Genomic DNA, 19357 nt, shown 5'->3' on the forward strand with positions numbered 1-19357 from the left:
TACTGGCTCTCTACCAAATGTGTACAAATGGATCCTTGAAAAGTTCAATCTGTGCTCTTAAGACAAACACTTAAAAAAGTAAGTAAGGTCCTGCATTTTCCTGGCTTTGCAAATTGTTACAGAAAGCAAACCTTAATTTTGCAGAGCACACAAAATGTCTGTCACAACACCTAAATAAAGGAATACTTTAAATATGTTTGTTTAAGAGCAATCAACATTTCAAGATTTGAAAATTACAACACTATCAATTCTCGAAAGTGACCATTCTGGTGATAGGCTATGATCAAACAGAACACTTAGGCAATGTGTTCTGACAATGAGAACAATTAATCAATGAAATAACTTGCTTCCCAGAGTTGTGAGTGTTCCATTATTGGAAGTTTTCAAAAATTGACTGGACAACCATTTGACTGGGATAGCGTAAGGTCTCTAGCCTTAAGGAGAGGGTTGGACTAGAAGATCTCTGAGGTTCCTTCCAACCCAACTGGAGCCAACATGTTCCTAAGTAGTCATGTTCCTTTTTTAGGCCAACAAGATAGAACTCCCTGTGTGGAAAAATACTCGCACAAGTCTGATTTATGTTATGTACATTTACTTTTGTTAGACCGGTATGATTCTTGTTTCCTTGAATGTGAATAAATAGTTACACTGTTTGTAAAATTAGACATTCTCTGATGAATGAACGACCTAATTGCAATTTTATGTTGTCTTATTTTGTTTGAAATTGAACATTATTATTTGTAGACTTCTAGTCAATGATTGTAATAAGGATTAACAAAACATAAATTTAAGAGGTGTATTTACTGCTTCTTTTCCTGTTTACCATGTTTAAAAAAATCTTGCAAGCTTGTGCTGGTCATGCCATCATTCTTCTTCTTTTTTTTTTTTTTGTCAAATGGGCATGAATGGGCTTGAGGAAAGAAAATTAATTTTTGTTATAAGTGGAGATGAACTGTTTTTTCCTTCCTTAACTATAATGACCTTGTAGAGAGAAAATTGTTTTTCGAATTTTGTGTTTATTTTTAAGCTATGTTTTTGTTCTGAAGAGCAGAACAGAATTTGTTCAGTGGACTGCAGAACTGTAGTGGTGGAATTGAGTTTATAGAAAAACAGACGGGCAATCTCAAACCTTTTCTCTCACAAACCCTCTGAGTCTGCAAATGCTGGCTCTGTCTCTTGCCTTGGCGTTTTAAGTACACTTTGGTGGTTCTACATTTAATGGTCTTCTCCAACCTACTGCTCTCCAGATGCTTTGGATTACCTCTTAAAGACTTTGCATTTGAAAAAGGCTTTGTCTAACATATAAAGTGATATAGGGTGACCCTTGATGTTATTTCTACCGCTTTACAAATGGATATAAAAAGTCTACACATCCCTGTTAAACTTCAACAAAGTATCAGCTTAAGGGTGTGTACCTTTATGCAATATATTATGCAACCATGTTATTTTAAGTTTTTTATTATTTTCCCCACCCCAAAATACTTCAGTTTGTTTTTCAATTGAATTCTACAGTTTATATGTTGTATTAAAGGTGGAAAAAAATAATTTATCTTGGTCCGATTTTCTTACATCTCAAAAACTTGGCATTTTAATAGGAGTGTGTAGACTTTCTATATAACTTTGTCTTCTGGACCTGAGCAAAATCTAGCAGAAAACAATGGAAATTAGTTCTGTGGTAGAATTGCTCTGCCTTTACTAGGTATCATAGTGCTTCTGTTGTGTAATTGTTGGATTCTGTCTTGGCTATATTTCATTTTTTGAAGAGTTTGGTGACAGATTTCAGTTGGTACCAGGATTTCTGATGTTTATTAATGTATCTTGTAGCCCAGAAAATAATGATGTTCTGTGCAAAGTGAATATACTGAGGTAAAATTCCTTTTTTATCTGTTGTATGAAAACTTGCAAGTTACAAAAGTGGAAAAGGTCCTTCCTCAATTACTGGATTTCTCAGTTATAGAACACCTGTTTGGTTTTATTGTTTTCCACAATGGGTAGAAGATATCGAATCGCACAAACGTAAACAGCTAGAGTGGTGAGTAGTTGTAAGGAGTCAAATTGATTAGGCAGAAACAAGAGGTTCCCAACTAGAGAAAACAGTTACGTCAAAATGAGGAGTAAGGAGTAAGGAGCTGAGGTGGCGCAGTGGTTAGAGTGCAGTACTGCAGCTACTTCAGCTGACTGCTAGTTCAGCAGATCAGCGGATCAAATCTCACCGGCTCAAGGTTGACTCAGCCTTCCATCCTTCCGAGGTGGGTAAAATGAGGACCCAGATTGTTGGGGGCAATATGCTATTTAGTATACTGTCTTTGGTGTAAGCCGCCCAGAGTCCTAGGAGAGTGGGCGGCATAGAAATATGAATAATAAAATAAAAATAAATAAATAAAATAAAATAGATCAGATGTCCCTCAAGGGCAGCAAGGAAACTATCTGTTGACACAAAATGGCAGGAGGAAAGGGTCTAGAATGTTAATCCCAGAATGCTTTATCCAGAATGCTCTATGAGAGGGGTGTAAAGCTCTGTGAAAAGGTATATAAGTCTAAGTGCTATTGCTAGTGCTATTACCACATAACCAAACCATATTTATTTATTTATTTATTTATTAGATTTTTATACCGCCCCCTCTCCCGAAGGACTCGGGGCGGTGCACAGCCAAAGTTAAAAACATATAATATAAACAATTAAAATACGTTTAAAACAGAATTAAATCTAAAATGGCTCCCCAATTTAAAATGCCTTACCCATACCCCTATAAAAAGACGAATTTAAAATTTAAAAATTTAAAATTTCCACATTTAAAAAGGGGGAAGATTTAGGCCAGGCCAGCTTGATAAAATAGAAAAGTCTTAAGTGCGCGGCGGAAGGTGCGCAGATCCGGGATCCTACGTATCTCCGGGGGGAGCTCGTTCCAAATCGTAGGTGCCCCCACAGAGAAGGCTCTCCCCCTAGGGGCCGACAGCCGACATTGTTTGGCCGACGGCACCCGGAGGAGCCCCTCTCTATGGGAGCGTACTGGCCGGTGGGAGGCTATTGGTGGTAGCAGGCGGTCCCGTAAATAATTATTGTAAGACAGCTTTTCTGATTTTTGATACCAGTGGGTTACGGCTTTTGGTTACATACTGGTACTTTTAAATAAAAGCCATTATAAGAGATTGACTAAATGCAGTTTAAACGTTTTTGGAATATTAGAATCTTGTTTAAGATAGCCAAGTAAACATTTAGATGTAGTGGATGAAAAGTGGTAGGTGGAAATGTGGCATGCAGAGATCTGTCTGTCTACATGCTTTTCAAGAATAATATACTGAAACACTGCCTGAAGCTGAGCAGTAATCTGCCTTGAGCTCTGAAGCGCTCTTCAGTATGCTTCATTCAACAACTTTTATCTTTTGACAGCTTAATTCTATAGCTCTTAAACTGGAGCTTATCTTGTAAATAAAGAAACCATATTACAGATCATCTTTTCAATTAACTAGGGCCCAGAATAAAATAAATTTAGCAATGAGTGGGTGATTTCTCACTAAAGGTACTATTTAGTACTAGCTCTCCTGTCTCCCACTGTACTTCCTATTCTTTAAAAAATCTTTTTTCTTTAATCCTCTTATTTATTTTTAATTCTTCTCATTTTCCTGTCCTCGTAGAGTTTCTGGTCCTTTTTCAACAATGTAGTTTATTCTTTCTATGACCCCAGAAAATCCTAGATAATGATTGTTTGGCAATTTCCATAGCAATGTTATTTTCCTTAAATTATCATGAAAACATAAAATTGCACCATACCCTAAAATGCACTTTATTTGGTAGGATATGCATGTGTGAGTGGGGGGGGGGGAGGGAGGGAGATCAGTTGGGTATAATATGCCAAGCTATAGTTATCATATATTTTTGTCTATAGAACATCTATATATTATTTAATATACTCTGATTATAATGACTAATTTATGATCTGCACTGTGATGGCGCAGTGGCTAGAATGCAATATTCCAAGCTAACTGCCCACAGCCAGGAGTTCGACTGCCTCAAGGTTGACTCAGCCTTCCATACTTCCAGTAATATGAGAACCCAGATTGTTGGGGGCAATATGGTGTCATTTGTAAACGGCTCAGAAAGTGCTCTAAAGCACTGTGGAGTGGTATATAAGTCTAGTGCTATTGCTGTCTCTTGTTGCATGTAATAAGGTTTTTTTTCCTCAAGGATATTGTCCATGTACAGATTGTAAAAGCATAAAATTATTCATCTACTTGCCTTTTAAAATTTCAAAGTCATTAGAAAATTCCTGATTGGGGAAACATATAACTATATTGTTTAGGGTACATGAAATTATAAATTGAAGTAAAGATGCCATGCAGTCAGGTTTGATTTGTGATGACTTCATGGATTCATTTATGTCACTTAGTAAGATCTAAGTGATTCGCTACTGCCTGCTTTTGGGTTGTTTTTCAACTTCCCAATACAGATTATAGTCCTGGTGTTCCCTTTTGTTCTCTGTTGGTCTCTAATCCAACCCAACCCTATGTAGGTTCCAGACTAGAATGGCCAGTGCCACTTATCTGCCAAGATATTACAAGGATTTCAAAACGATAATATACATCAAACTTTCTAAACACTTGCAAGTACTATTGCTTTGTAAATGACAGAATTGCTGTCATAACCGACTCAATTTTGACGCAAACTTGGCAAATGATAGTAAGCCCTCTGATTTCATCACATTTTCTCTCTTTTACCATTATCCTTGATTTAGTGTTTTATTGTAATTTCTTTGATTGTTCTGAGCAACCCAGAGTCACTGAGAATCAGGTGGCATCCAAGTATTCTTATCTATTCACAAAAATGTGAAGTCACAGATTCCAGTTCTTTTAACTGGTGTTGGCCTTCATACGCATCATATTCTTCTCAAGAACTTAGGAGGTCATAATGTATCAGCATCAGTTGTTTCCAAACATTTAATGATCCAACAGTGTGATAATGAATTAAACACATTTTACAATTAATCAATAAATTGCTTTTTATCTTTGGTAATTGTGGAGAACCATTCTATCAATCAGAAGTTGATCTCTTGCCCTATACTTTTCCTTTTATTTCCTGTGTATTTTACTGGAAGGATATTGTTTTCTTCCAAATAATTTTGTATGCCGTCTGCTATTATGTCTGTGAGTAATTTAAACTTTGTAGGAAGCATGCTATAGAACTGTAGTTCCCTGGTATTATTTCCTTTTTTGAATCAGATAAATTTTGCTAGATAAATTTTGCTATTAACTGGTACCTGATTTCTCCTTTATGCAGTATTTCATTACACTGGTTAGCTATAATTGAATATAAGCTAGTCAGATATTTGAGTCAAAAGCCGTGCAATTGCTTATTTCCAGGATACATCTAGTTTTTAATAATGTTCATTCAGTTTTTAACCATTTCTATTGTTACATTAGTTCTTCCATTTGATTTTTACTAAGCTCATCTTCAACTTCTTTTATCATCCAGTATTTTTGTTACAGATTTTTTTAAAGTTTCCCATACATCTTTCCAAAAATAGATTATTTTCTTTTTGTTTTGTTTTCCATTTTCAGAATTTATATTGCCATTTATACTTTGGTAGGATCCTATTATCTGATTGAAATAGCTGATTTTGCTTAAGTTGGATGATTCATGTCACATAGTGTTCACATTTTCCAGCTATTGATGTTATTTGTTGTTAAAGCTTCCAATTTTTGTGTTGCCAAACCAGTATTTTTTATTGAACTTGTTTTGATCCTTATATTCTTCAGTTTTTTCTCTTTTGTATTTTTTAAATTACTTGCATCTGATTTTAATTTCTTTATTTTGGCTTCTAGCTGGCTCTTCTACATTGGGATTAAATATTATTTTGCTTTTGGTTTTCTAATTTTGACACTCATTTCTTTTGTAACCACCATTACTGCATTGTAAGAAGCTGAATGATCTGTTCAATAGATGCTACTTTAATCCTTCCCAGTGCCTTATTCACATCTTTCATTTTAGGTGCTAGGTCTTTCTGGGCACTACTTTCAATGCTGGCAGCCTTTGCCTTTTCATCAGTAATTCTGTATATAGCAGAATTTTATCTTTTAATTCTTCTTGTCAGGATGGATTCATAAGTTTTGCTGTTTGATTTTGGAATGGAATCTAGGTTTGACCTGGGACTGCAAAATGGGTCCTGGAAAGCTGCAATATGAATAGACCACCTTCAGAATAAAGGTTCAGTGCTCTACTCTACCATTACACTTGTAGTGCATGCACTTTTTCGTGCTTAAATATATTGCTATGTGAATAAGATGGCAGGGTCTCCAAATTTGATATATAAATAAAATAAAAATATCTAGTTTTGAATTATTCGGCCAATATGAAGCATGAATCCTTTCCCCCCCCCTTCACTTACTATGCTTCTGTTTTTGATCTATTTGATTTACTAAAAATCATATTCGATTCTGGCATTGGCTGGGAATATTTTTATACTTGTAGATTAATTTTTCTTGGTCACAATTGACTTCATCAAGGTCATCAGTGCTATTTCAGTCACTGGTTCTTGTTCAGATGTGTCTGGTTAAGTCAGAATTTGGGTCTGGAAAGAGCTTGAAAATTTTGCTATTGGTTTCTTTCCTTTCCTTTCTGCCAGCTCCTAGTATTTTTATTTTGACATAATAATACCTTGCATGCTTTAATTTGGGTGCAATTGGACACAGTAGCTTGTATTGAGGATCATTTCATTGTAGTACAACCAATTGAATATTTGTAACTAGATCTAAACTTGCTGTATTTAGTGTTCTTTTGTTCTTTATATAGTTTCTTTTGTGAGGGATATGAAATATCCATCTATAAATAGTTGCCAAATGGCTTTGCCCAAAGGAATAATATTGCAAACAAAAGGGGCTTGACTGCCTAAGGGGCTCTCAGTGTTTGCACGGATAATATTGAACTGGATCCTATCAAGGGGGACAAATGTTGGTTTGTATTTTGCATTCCAGCCTGAGGAAAGACCTCAAATAAGCCTTGCTCCAGCCTTGTGACCTTTCCTTTTCCAGCAAGTTTTTGAGAGTGAAATCACTATTTCTGTGATTCATAATTCTCCAACTTTTCATTCTCTCTCCCTCCCCAACACTAGAAAGCTTGCAAACAAAAGGATTGTTTTTACAACTGCTTCCTACTGATAATTGCTCTCACTCAGGCCAGCCCAGCAATAGCAGATCCCACATTTTATCTTTGTTCCGTAGTTTGGCACCTAAACATTGCCAGATATTACTAGACATGGATTAAATGTTTGTGGTTTGAACTTTTCTTGTTCTTATTTATTAATGGGTCTCTGAATCTCCTTCAAAGGAAGTTGATGACTGATAAGATTTTGCCTTGCTTCCAAATGTGGAAGCTACTCATTTGGGAGCTGCATTTCGTCTGTACTGTTTTTAATCTCAAGAATGGAGTTAAGCTTTTCCACTTGATTCAGCCCTTTTGAGTTATAATAATAATTGTGGCCGTTTTTGTAGGTTTTTAAAAGTTTATATTTGAGCATTTGGTTGTCTTAAGTGTGGTGTGACAGGCATAAATTGAAACAGTAAAATATAATGAAAAAAAAAGCATAATTATAAATAATGTCAAATCCAGTCTAAACATCTGGCTGACTGTGTGACTAATCATCATAATAAAAAGAATAAAAATAATCCTTTTGTGCTCTATATTTAATCAGGCAGTACTGTGCTAAGCCATTATTCATTCTTAGAGTTTGCATGTGTGCTAGGCAGTCTTTGCTGTGGCAGATTCGAGGTGTTTGAAATGTTTGACTGTAGGATACATATCTTGATACAGAAAATTCTTAAAGTGAATATAAAGAGAAAACCAGATAATTTTCTTTTGGGTTTAATGAAAAAAGAGACCTGGAAAAAAATTTGGAACTTTGATGTTATATATGTTGACGGCAGCAAGACTACATTATGCACAGAAATGGAAGGTCACCTAGATCCCCACAATGGATGAATGACTGCTAAAATAGATGGAGTTAGCGGAGATGGCTAAATTGACTCTTTTGATCAAAGGAAAAAATATAAATACTTTTATTTCTACTTGGAAACCGCTTCTGGACTTTGTGCTTGAGGTGGAACAAAATGAAACTTTGATTTTGGGTTTTACCGATTAGATTTGTTGTTACAGAAATGGCTAGTTTATACTATTATGTAAAAGTAAAAAGTTGAGGTTTGATGTTTATGCCTTATTCTACTGCACCAAAGGAAGTTGGAAGTCAATGCCTTTTTTTTCTTTTTCCCCTTTTCTTTCCCTCCCTTTTCCCTTCCCTTTTCCCTTCCCTATTTTTCTACTATTTACTTTTGCATTTTCTTTGTATGCTATATTATAAACTAATAAAAACTGTTTAAAAGAAAAAAAATGAAATAGAAATGTTTGTCCAGCTGTTGATTTGCTGGCCTCTGCAACTGCCGGAATCTAGGCCTGGGAGGTCTGGTACCAGGTAATTATATAAATTACCGTGTTTCCCCGAAACTAGGACCTGTCCAGATAATAAGCCCAATTGGGCTTTCGATCGCATGCGCTAAAATAAGCCCCCCCCGAAAATAAGCCCTCCTTCCAAATACTTAGACACATGCACAGCTGCTGCCCAAGCAACACGACATGAGGCAAGGCTGAAGAGGAGCCCGACCGGGGGGGAGGGGAGCCCGCAGTCCCAATGAGTGGATTTTGCAAGCAGCCTCCCTCCCTCCCTCCCTCCCCTGACTGGAAGGCAGCACCGGGGGCTCCTGCCTCGCTTCCCTGCCTGCCCACCCAGCTCCACACAATGGGAGGATGCAGAGACATTCTGCCGTTTCCCCATGTGGAAAGGAGCCCCCCATGGATGGGTGGCAATCAGCCCCCATGGATGCCAAAAGCCCTGCGGCAGAGGAGGAAGAGTGGGGAGGGGGTCTCTTGGCTGGCTCTGGGGAGAGGTGGGGGGTTGCCTTCCCCTTCTGCCCGCTGCCCACGTCCCCAATCCAACCTCACCCTCGGCAAACCTTTTTGTTTTTTGTGGGTCGGATGCTAAAATGGCCTCAATCTGCCAGGACCGGAGCTCCAAGACGGGACTTGATAAGAGGAGCTAATTGAAAGGTTCATCGACAGCTGAGATCCCTCCCCATTCCAGCTCTCTCTCTTTTTTTCTCTTTATAATCTGCTATTGGCAAGCGGGAAACAGAGCGGCTTAGGGGGAGGGAGGCAGTGAGGGGGATGCTCCGACAAGCCCACCAGCCAGGTTAAATGCTTGGGCGGCAGAAAGGGGTGTTGTGGGGGAGAAGGCAATCACGATGACGATGCCGACGACTATGCCAGGATGCCAGAGTCCCCGAGGTGGCCACTCTGGCATCCAACTTAGCTGGGTGATCCCCAATGAGCAGAAGCCAGAGAAGGGAAGGAGAAAGAGGAGGAGGCATCTCACTTCTCCGCCGCCCCACCCCTCCCAACCTACCGCCCCTCTTGCTAGCCGAGATCAGCAAGCCAGATTTGGGGAGCTGAACGTGCTGCCGCCGCCCGGGAGCAAAAGAATGTGAGAAATGGGCTCTCTTTCAGGCCTCCTCTCTCTCTTCTTCTCCCGAGTCTGGCTCACCGAATCTGGCCTGCTGAAGTTTAGGGATAAGACCCCCCCCCCAAGGCCATATTGCGGGGGTCAAAAGAAGATAAGAGTTCCCCTTATTTTTGGGGAAACATGATATTAAGAAAGTATACATGAAATGTTTTAAATGCTATGCAACTCAAATTTAGTTGCTATGCAGCTAAATGCAATCTGATCACTTAATAAATATTTAAAATTAAAGTGAGCTAGTTTTTACTAGTTTTTGGCAATAAATGCCCATTCAGAAGAATGGATCCACATTTATGACCTCAGCATTTGCTTAATAACTGCAGGTTTGCTTAAGGACCACTTCAAAAAATATTGTAAAATTGGGTATGGTTCCATGGTTGTTTCAATTTACAGCCGGGATGATTTATGACCTGTAAGATTTACTACCTAGAAGTGACTACCTGTATAGATATTAATGCATTTTTATTCCACCCATACTCAACTGAATCCAACATTTTGTTTGCTTTAGTAGGATAGATTACATATAGTTCTCAATTTACAACCACAATTGGGAATAGAATCTCAATTGTTAAGTGAAGCAAATGGTAATAGCAATAACAATTGCAACAGCATTTAGGCTTGTATACCACCCAATAGCACTTTACAGCACTGTCTGGACAGTTTACAATGTATTTGCATATTGACCCCAACAATCTGTGTCCTTATTTACTGACCTCGGCAGGATGGAAAGCTGAATAAATCTTGATCGCATTGGTGCTTGGCAGCCAGTTTGGTCTAGTGGTCTGGAAAGACCAAACTAGAAAGCAGCAAACTGAGAGTTTAGTCCTATCTTAGGCACGAAAGCCATCTCGGTGGCTTTGGGCCACTCCCTATTCCTCAGCCCAACTTACCTCACAGAATTGTTGTGTGGAGAAAATAGGGGGAGGAAGATGTGTTGGATATGTTTACTGCCTTGGGATACAAATAAGTAAAATAAAACCAGTCGTACATGGCAAGCCAGTTGCCAAGTGCCCAAAATCTGATCACATGACCATGGGGTGCATATAAGATATTTTACAATGGCCAGAAGTGCTTTATGGACCATAAAGCACCCTTTCTGGCTCCATCATAACTTTATGTTGTTGTAAGTCAAGGACTACCTGTATGTTTAACTTTTTCAGATTTAGTTCCCTCCGTTATTTCTGGGGATTGGGGTAAACTCAAGTAATTTAGTAGTTGAAGAGAAATTTAATGTAGATTTGATCTTGTCAGCACTTCTTAACTGTATCTTGTACTGGTTTTCTTTTAGCAAAAAGTCCCAGGATTAGCACTGAAGTTACCTCCTTATTACTAAAACATTTAAGATGCAGTATGAGACTCTTCTGATGAATTCTCATTCATTAGGACCTAGATGCTTGTCAGTGAATTACATTTGTAGAGAATGCAAATGAGTTAATCTATGTTTTTTCCGCAGTCTCCTTTACTGTATCTATTTTATTTTAGAAGTTTTTAAGGAATGTAGGGGATAGCAAATTAATGAAAATTTTCCTCTGACTTTTCTATGAGTGTTGCATGAGTAAACTACAGATAGTCCTTATTTAATAACTGCCTTGTTTAGCAGCTTTGTTGATGTAAAAGTAACTTTACTACCAATCCTCATTATGACATTGGCAGGTCTGGGAAGGAAAGGAAACCTGAAGTGAGATCATAGCAACAATCACGGTTTCACATAGGAACAGCTTTGATTAACAACTGAGTTTCCCCCCCCCTCCCCTTGAATAAAGACTAGCTATGTTTACTTATTTAACTTTGGTTCCAAGGAAAAGTAATTAAGCTCTACAGTACAGTGCTTTGGTTTGTTGCATATGAGTGAATGATTAATTTATAAGGAAACTAGAGAATGATACCTTCAAAGAACATAAAAACCCAACCTTCTGACCTCAAAATTACAAACTAGACTATAAGTCCATTCTGGCTGTTTGCATAGTTTCATCCTTTGTTTCAAGGTCATTCAAATTTGGGAACTGGCTTTTACATGTACAGATTCTTCTTTATATAGCTTTTCTTTGAAGAGCTAGTAAGAACTGATTGGAGGCTGACAAAATTGTTTCTGAGTATTCTGGAACACTAATAAAGCCACACCCTCTTCTATTGGTAAAATAGTGGTCTAAGGATGTGTCTGTGTAAAAGATTTGCCTGAAGTTGGATATGCTTATGCAGGCAATGTAAACTTGTATAGCTTATGTAAGAAGAACCCAAAGAATCAATGCAGCCTCTGTGGTTTTGTTTTTTTATGTTAAGCTAAGTATGACTGATTTACAATACCAGTAGATCTTTGCATTTTACTCTAACACAATATATGCATACTTTTAAAAAGCCTGCATACCACACGTTTGTATCGAAATTGCACATCATATTCTTGTAGTGTGGTGCATTTTTATTGACAACTAAACAGTAAATTACGGAGTTTTTTCCTTAAATCTTACTTATGGCAGTAAATAAATCACTATCTGCTTCTGTTTCTTCATCTGCAGTATTAGAACAATTAAGATTTACTATATAAATTAATGTAAGTATTATTGATTTCATTAAGGATTTGCTAGTTAAATGATCACGGATACCTCATTTCTACCTAATAAAATACAAGGATTTTGGCAATTTACTGAACTAAATCAAACTAATATTCAGTATGTTGCTTACTCAGCTGAATGATTTACATACATTTCTTTATTTAGCAAATTTATATGGCTGCCCATCTCAAAGAATGTGACTCTGAGCAGTGTATAGCCAGCAGCAAATAAAAACAATATGACAACTATTCATTAAAATAATGTGACTAAAATAAATATAAACAAAACCCAAGATTGCTGGAGGATAACAACCACTTAGGTACAATATAATGTTGATTCAAAGGAAAATAAGCTTAGTACTTTATTCCAAAATGCAGCAGTCTGCTTCTGAAATGATTTTGAGAATAAAATGGACTGCAAGTGAACAGATTTGGGCAGAGGGAGAAAGGGCAGAGCTGCCCAATGATAATTAAAAATAGAGATACAGTGGAAATTTGGGATGTCCAATGTATAATTGGACATGCTTCCCACTTCTTTTGACAATATTTACTAGATAATGCTGCATATGTTGAACTAAAGGTACATGTACAATTTACTAGAACCTAGTAGAGACCAGAATTTGAATTGGAGGTTGGGTTCACAGAGCAATCCTGATTTTGGGACAACCCATAACTATTTTTATAGAAGGCTTTGAGGAAAAATCATGTTTTAGTTAAAGACTGGAGAAATGAAGTCTGGGATTCTGGATTTTATTAAGATTTATTCTCCATTCCTTGTGACAGTTGCTATGTTAGGCACAGAGGCTGCTAAACTTTGGCAGAGGTTTTGTGCCTCTTAACATTCAGCTCTGTTTTGAAATCTGTATGCATTGTTGGCCAAGATAACCATTTAAACCTTAAGCAAAGTTTATAACAAATAAAGCCAAGAGCAAAATCCAACTTAAATACTTGTCTACATCCTTCCTTCCCCCTCTTAAGTCCTCACCGTTTCTTTGCTAAGAACTGGAATATTTAGATGTCCTGTTTTGTGTGCTTCCAGAATAAAATGTTTTTTGTCTTTTTCTTGTTGACAGTCAAATATTATACATTAGGAATGTTATGCTCTTAAGTTCCTTAACCTCAAGAATAGACATGCTGCTTGACCTCAGTGACCTCCTTCAGGTAATTGTAACTGCTTTTGTTTAAATATTCTGTTAAAACATTAACACATGCCAAAAACTGAAAGCAGAGAAATTATAATAGCAGCTTTATTCAAGCAACTTTTGTTGTCTTTTTCTCCCATTTAGCTGTATTGGTTTATTTAGTGCAATTAGAATCAGGTGTTTGGTATATATCACTCCATTTTACAAACAACAATATAATTGTGATACTAATAATTAGGCTGCCAATGCTGTGGGCTTTATACTCTGTTCAGATTTATGTTTATGTATTCTATTTTAAAAGCAGATTTAAAAAATACTGGCAAAAGCAGGTGTTCAGTTCTGTAAAGCTGGAGGGAAATTATTTTAGCAGAAACTTCAGAAGTTGGCTTGAAAGAAGAATGCTGGCAAAATTATATATGTATTATTTCTTAAGTAACAATTTCCCAACTTGAGGCTCATCAGATATATTGGGATGGAAAATCCAAGAATATAGCATCTGGAATGTTAGAGATGATTTCCCCACATATATTATAATGATTGTCATCTGCATGAGAATGATTTAACTGAAATATGCAGGGTGAAGCAAAAACTAGAGGTCCCCAACCTTTCTGGTTTCACGGATCAGTGGCAGTGGAAGCAGTGGGTTCCCCCCCCCCCCACATGCGCAATCTAGATCCTGCGCATGCTCAAACGAAGCTTCATATGCTCACCCATTGTTTGCATGGCCCAGTTGCCAACAGGCTGTGGACTGGTACTGATCAATGGACCAGAGGTTGGGCATAGACAAATACAGGTAGTCCTCAACTTACAACAGTTCATTTAGTGACTGTTCAAAGTTACAACAGCACTGAAAAAGTGACATGACCGTTTTTCATACTTATGATCATTGCAGCATCCCCATGATCATGTGTTTATGTGACGCTTGGCAACTGACTCATATTTATGACAGTTGCTGTGCCTTGCATCATGTGATCACCTTGTGTGACCTTCAGACAAGCAAGGTCAATGTGGGAGCCAGATTCGCTTAACAACCATGCTACTAACTTAACTACTGTAGTGACTCGCTTCACAACTATATTGCTTAGCAACAGAAATTGTTGACTCAATTGTGACCGTAAGTCGAGGACCACCTGTGCATTGCCATCTTAATAACTATAAATGTATGTATTTATTCATGTACAAGTCTTATAGGACTGTTCATCTCATGTACCATAACCTTGAGCAGTTCACAAAACAATGAGAAAACATCAAACCATAACAAAAACTCCTGCTATTTCAAAGAAATTTTTTCTCTACACATCAGCATTCCATTTTGCTGAGCTCCGACCTCACTCTACCTCAGTGCTTGTGGGGAAAGCCAGTTCTTTGAGGCTTTCCAAAGGCTTCCCCTGTTGGATCCCAGGGGAAAAGGTGCACTACCTGAATCCCACCAGATGACAACATTTAAGGAACGAGACCTAGAGTGTGTGTACCATATCCACCCTGATAGAATGAGTACATACGTTCAGGGTTTTGAAGATGATAACCATCCCCTTGAATTTTACCTAGAAAGAAAGTAGAAATTCACACAGCCGCAGTATAGTATGAACAAACTGTGGTGTTCAGCTCATCAATGGATGATCTCTGCCTGTGACCTCATATAGAGAAGGAGTGAGAGAACTGAGCCCTGAAGTAACCCACAGTGCAAGGACCTGGAGTTTGACACGACCCCCCAGCACTGTCTGGAACCAACCACAGAGGAAGGAAGAAAATCATCACAAAACTGTGTGCTGGAGCTGGTTTAGAAGAATACCATGTAAATGGTATCAAATGCCACTTGAGAGTTATAAGAGGGCCAGGATAGATTTATCTCCTCCCTCCCCCATCCTGAGCCCTCCAAAGATTATCCAGACACAACCAGTGCTATAGCCCCCCCTGAACTCTGCCTGAAAAGGTCCAGATAATCTGCTTCATCCAGAGTCCCCTGAGTGCCTACTGGACAAAAGTTGTCTATCACAATCAGGTCCAAAGCAGTTGGCACCATCCAAATCCAACCACATGCCTCCACCCAGGAGGCCTTAACTGCCCAAGAAGGCCAGGGTCCAAATGTATCCCATAAGTTTGAAATGACCATTCTGTTTATTGTATGTACAGCAGTGGTAAAATCCAATTTTTTTTACTACCGGTTCTGTGGGCATGGCTTGGTGGGCGTGGCAGGGGAAGGATACTGCATAATTTCCGCTACCGGTTCTCCAAACTGCTCAAAATTTCCGCTACCGGTTCTCCAGAACCTGTCAGAACCTGCTGGATTTCACCCTGATGTATAGTGCTGAGGATCCTTCTGTTACCTCATCCTAATTGTCTTTAAATAACTGGCATCCTCTGTTCACCTTTTTCTTCCTAGCGTTTTTGTGCAAGTGCAGGGAATGCTGTTTTTGGATCAATCGAGTATTGATCTGTTGGTTGCAACAGAAATTGACTGACTGGCTTATCTCCAGAGCCTGACATAATGGGCTGAGAAAGAGTGACTGGTCCAAAGTCACACAGCCAGCTATCATGTCTAAGGCAGGACTAGAATTTCCAGTCTCCTGGTTTCTAACCTGGTGCTTTAATCACTAGACCAAACTGACATTCACTCACTTAATAGGACTCTAAATTTACAATACTTTTAACACATTTCATTTCATTTTATTTTTTTTACAGTAGATGAGCTTTAGTCTGACTGAACTCAGAAAAACTTATTTTTACGTAGACATATATATGACTATGCGGCTGCATTCTAAAAGTAACTAGTTGGCAGTATATTGGGCTTATGGGGAAAGAGTGAAATATCCTTAAGGTCTTTGCTTATGATGTATTATAAGAAATCCTTATTAAACGGATAATTTGCAACATCATTCTTATCTTTATGATATCTGGTTTATCTCTTATGGTCTTAGATATATTGGATTAGAGTACATCTTACTTAGCAAGCGCCTTATTTAGCAACCATTCCTGGTTATGATGGTGATGAAAAAGTAACTGCACTAATTTTCACATTTACAACTTTTACAGGTTTGTAAAATAAAGAAAAGCTTCATAACTACAGTTGTGGTTTCACTAAGCGACTAATTAACTTAATGACAGAGTTGCCAGCTCCAATGTGTTTGTTAGAAAACGACTACTTGAACTGCTAAATCTTATCAAATGTTTTCAGCTTTTCTGATCTTTCTTTCAAATGGTGTTCAGCACAGAACTGTATTAATAGCTAATATATAACTACATCATGTATTATAAACTATATATTATTTTTTCTATTGTGCCCTCTTTCATAAAAGTCATATGCCTTTTCTGAAAATAAAATTGAAAACAAACAAACAAAACAAACATCCGAAGATTTGGATACCAAGCTGTCAGTCTTTATAATGGAGAAATAATGTATTCTGTATTAGTACATATTATCAAAATACCTGCAGACAGAAAACAAATAAGTAGGCAGATTTATGCCAGTTACAAAGCTTTATTTTAATATATGTTAATATAATTCGTTTGAAGTGTCTCTGTTTAAGAAACACTTTTTTAAAAAAAAATAATTTATGAAGTCAATATTAACTCAGTGGAATTTATTACAAGCCCAACGCTGAATTCCAAAATAATTTCAAGAATTCTTAAAAAGAGCCTTTTAGATAATACTTTCCAAAAGCAAATCACAACTCTTTCATATAGTAGAAATGAGGGAATGTTGATTATCCCTACATGTGTTGGGTGTCCCACAAAGAGTTAGTGATCTTTCCAGAATAATAAAAAAGGACAGTTTTTCTTTTTCAGTAAGGAAATCAGCCTTTTCTGATGTGATCATAACCAACAAGGAAGGCAGAGTAATCAGACTGGAATTAATTGGAGAATTAACTTTGGGTAAAAGTAATTGTGTAATACTGCGCTTCTTGATTTTACGGGGAAATTAAAAAAGAAATGAAATCATACATCTACCTTGAAATTGAAGAAAATGGATTATATGGCAGGAGTAGTTAATGGAAAAAAACGAGTCAAAACTTTCTGAAAAATGGAGAGACTAAAAGCAAAACTGCACACAAGTCCAACAAAGAAGAAAAATGGAAAACCGCAGAAGAAGCTGATATTTAGTTATTTTTTTAAAAAATACCCACAAATAGGAGACAGAAAGAGGAATAGAAGGAATCCATATTATTAACTTAGATTTGTAGAGATATTATCAAGAAAATTAAAACTCAAAATGATCTGAAATTGGTAAGCAAAATAAGTTTTTTTTCAAACATATTGGAAAATAAGAGAGAGAAAGAAACTGTTGAGAGAAGATGGCATAAAGGATACCAGATAACAAAGGCAGAATTATTCAGTTCCCATTTTGATTAGTCTTCCCTAAGAGGATACCTCTTCCACTGGGTGTTTATGAAAAACAGATTCAAGGAACATAGTTCCAGCTTGAGTCTTGAGAGAAATATAGTCAAAGATCTATTTACTTTGAAAGAGTTTAAATCTCAAGAGATAGATGAATTGCATTCTAGGATACCAAACCCTCTGATGGTCTGACTGAAGCTCTATTCTTATCTTTAAAAAGTCCTAAGAGAATGATTGAAGTACCAGATGTCTGGAAGAGATATTCTTTTCTTCAGAAAGAGGAAAAAAAAGAATCTGATCAAATACTAAAGCAATTGTTCTGGAAACACCTTGGAAACAATTTAATGATTCTTAAAGTTATTATGAATATGTTAAGAACATGTCATTGTTGGACTTTATTTATTTTTTAATTGGGAAAACTAAATGGGTAGGCCAGAGCCTTGGGGAAGCTGTTGAATGTTATGCAGAAACAGCTTCCAGAGTCACCTGTGAAGTGGATGATGCTGATGTGTGGGGACTTTGTGATACTGGTTTTATAGAGGCCTCAAAGCCTGGGTATGAGATGGAGTTGTAAGAGCTGATAGGAGCCAATGGCATATGGTCAGGTATAACCAATGTATTTGTTTTACTGTATGTCTTGACTTGCTGACCAAGTGATGCTCTAGTGAGCTGTCCTGATGCTTGATGGCTGTTAGGATCTGGTGTGAATAAACAGGCTTGGCTCCCTAACTAGTGTGTCCAATACACGGAATGGAATTATAGAGGTTTTTGTAAATTTAGATATTTATTTTTTGATGGAAACTCTGTTACTGGTGAATAAATTCTGTCTTGACTTCAAATGAATCATTAAAACATGCCTTTCTAAGCTGTCAAAAGTTAATCACTTTAGCCATTAGAGCTTTTGAAGAATGGTGTACAGCTATTTTTAAAGCAAAGAAATGTATTCAGTATTACATAACACTCTTTTTATTAAGCACAGCAGGTTCTCCCAAATTTTCCAAATATGAACTTGACGAATCTAACTAGAATTGTTTGTGACATAGAACTGTTTTAAAATCTAACATCAAGAATTGATCAGGAAGATAATTTATAGGTGGCAGCCCAATCCATTACATTTTAATGTTTTTAGGCTGCATTGGCAGAATTGCAAGAGACTGGTGGCCTGCAGCGGCTGCTGGATACCATTGGTCCCCATGCGCTTGCCGCCTTTTGTGTGCACACCCCAGCCAGTCTGATCATCCCAAAATCATATTTCCCCAAAAATAAGCCCTGGTGCTTATTTTGGAGCCCCCCAATATAATATAAGACCGCATGTTATTTTTGGGGAAACACATTATTACCATCTTTGGAGCAATACCTAATTAGTCATTACTTATCAAAAGTGCAAAATAATCCAGTAATCTTTGAAAATGAAATTTGTTTCATTATCCGTATTTCCTAAGGCATATAAATTGAAGGAACATATTAAATTGATTCAGTTCCTATTGTTAGCTGCCAGATTTTTATGCTGGAAAACTAGAATGTACCTTTCATTAAATCAGAAATATTTTGAAGTAGTGGAACTCGCTTTGGCTGAAAAAATAATACGGCAGTGCTTATTTTGCTTCCAATATTTTATGATTTATTGCTTGTTCAAATCAATCAATCAATCAATCAATCAATCAATCACAGTATTAGCTAACTAGTTAGTATATAACACATAGTGTTATTATCAGGACATGTGGTACAGTTTTTCCTGGGCTACTTGTTTAAATTTCAGAGACAAATGTTCT

At 37.2% G+C, this 19357-nt stretch overlaps 1 protein-coding gene across 5 annotated transcripts in view; it reads left to right on the top strand.

The window, feature by feature from the left end:
* BRF1 (BRF1 general transcription factor IIIB subunit) overlaps positions 1-19357 on the top strand; it is a 220274-nt gene that overhangs the window by 64211 nt on the left and 136706 nt on the right. For 4 of the 5 annotated variants that reach the window (XM_034433593.3, XM_034433597.3, XM_034433594.3 and 1 more), the window contains one exon: positions 13238-13269. The exons of the other annotated variant lie outside the window; for it this stretch is intronic. In XM_034433593.3, coding sequence (XP_034289484.2) covers positions 13238-13269 — 32 coding nt within the window. The remainder of the gene's footprint in view (positions 1-13237; positions 13270-19357) is intronic. 5 annotated transcript variants of the gene reach the window in all.

Source organism: Pantherophis guttatus, chromosome 1 (genome assembly GCF_059756535.1).
Source record: "Pantherophis guttatus breed Tessera chromosome 1, ASM5975653v1, whole genome shotgun sequence".
Taxonomy (NCBI): domain Eukaryota; kingdom Metazoa; phylum Chordata; class Lepidosauria; order Squamata; family Colubridae; genus Pantherophis; species Pantherophis guttatus.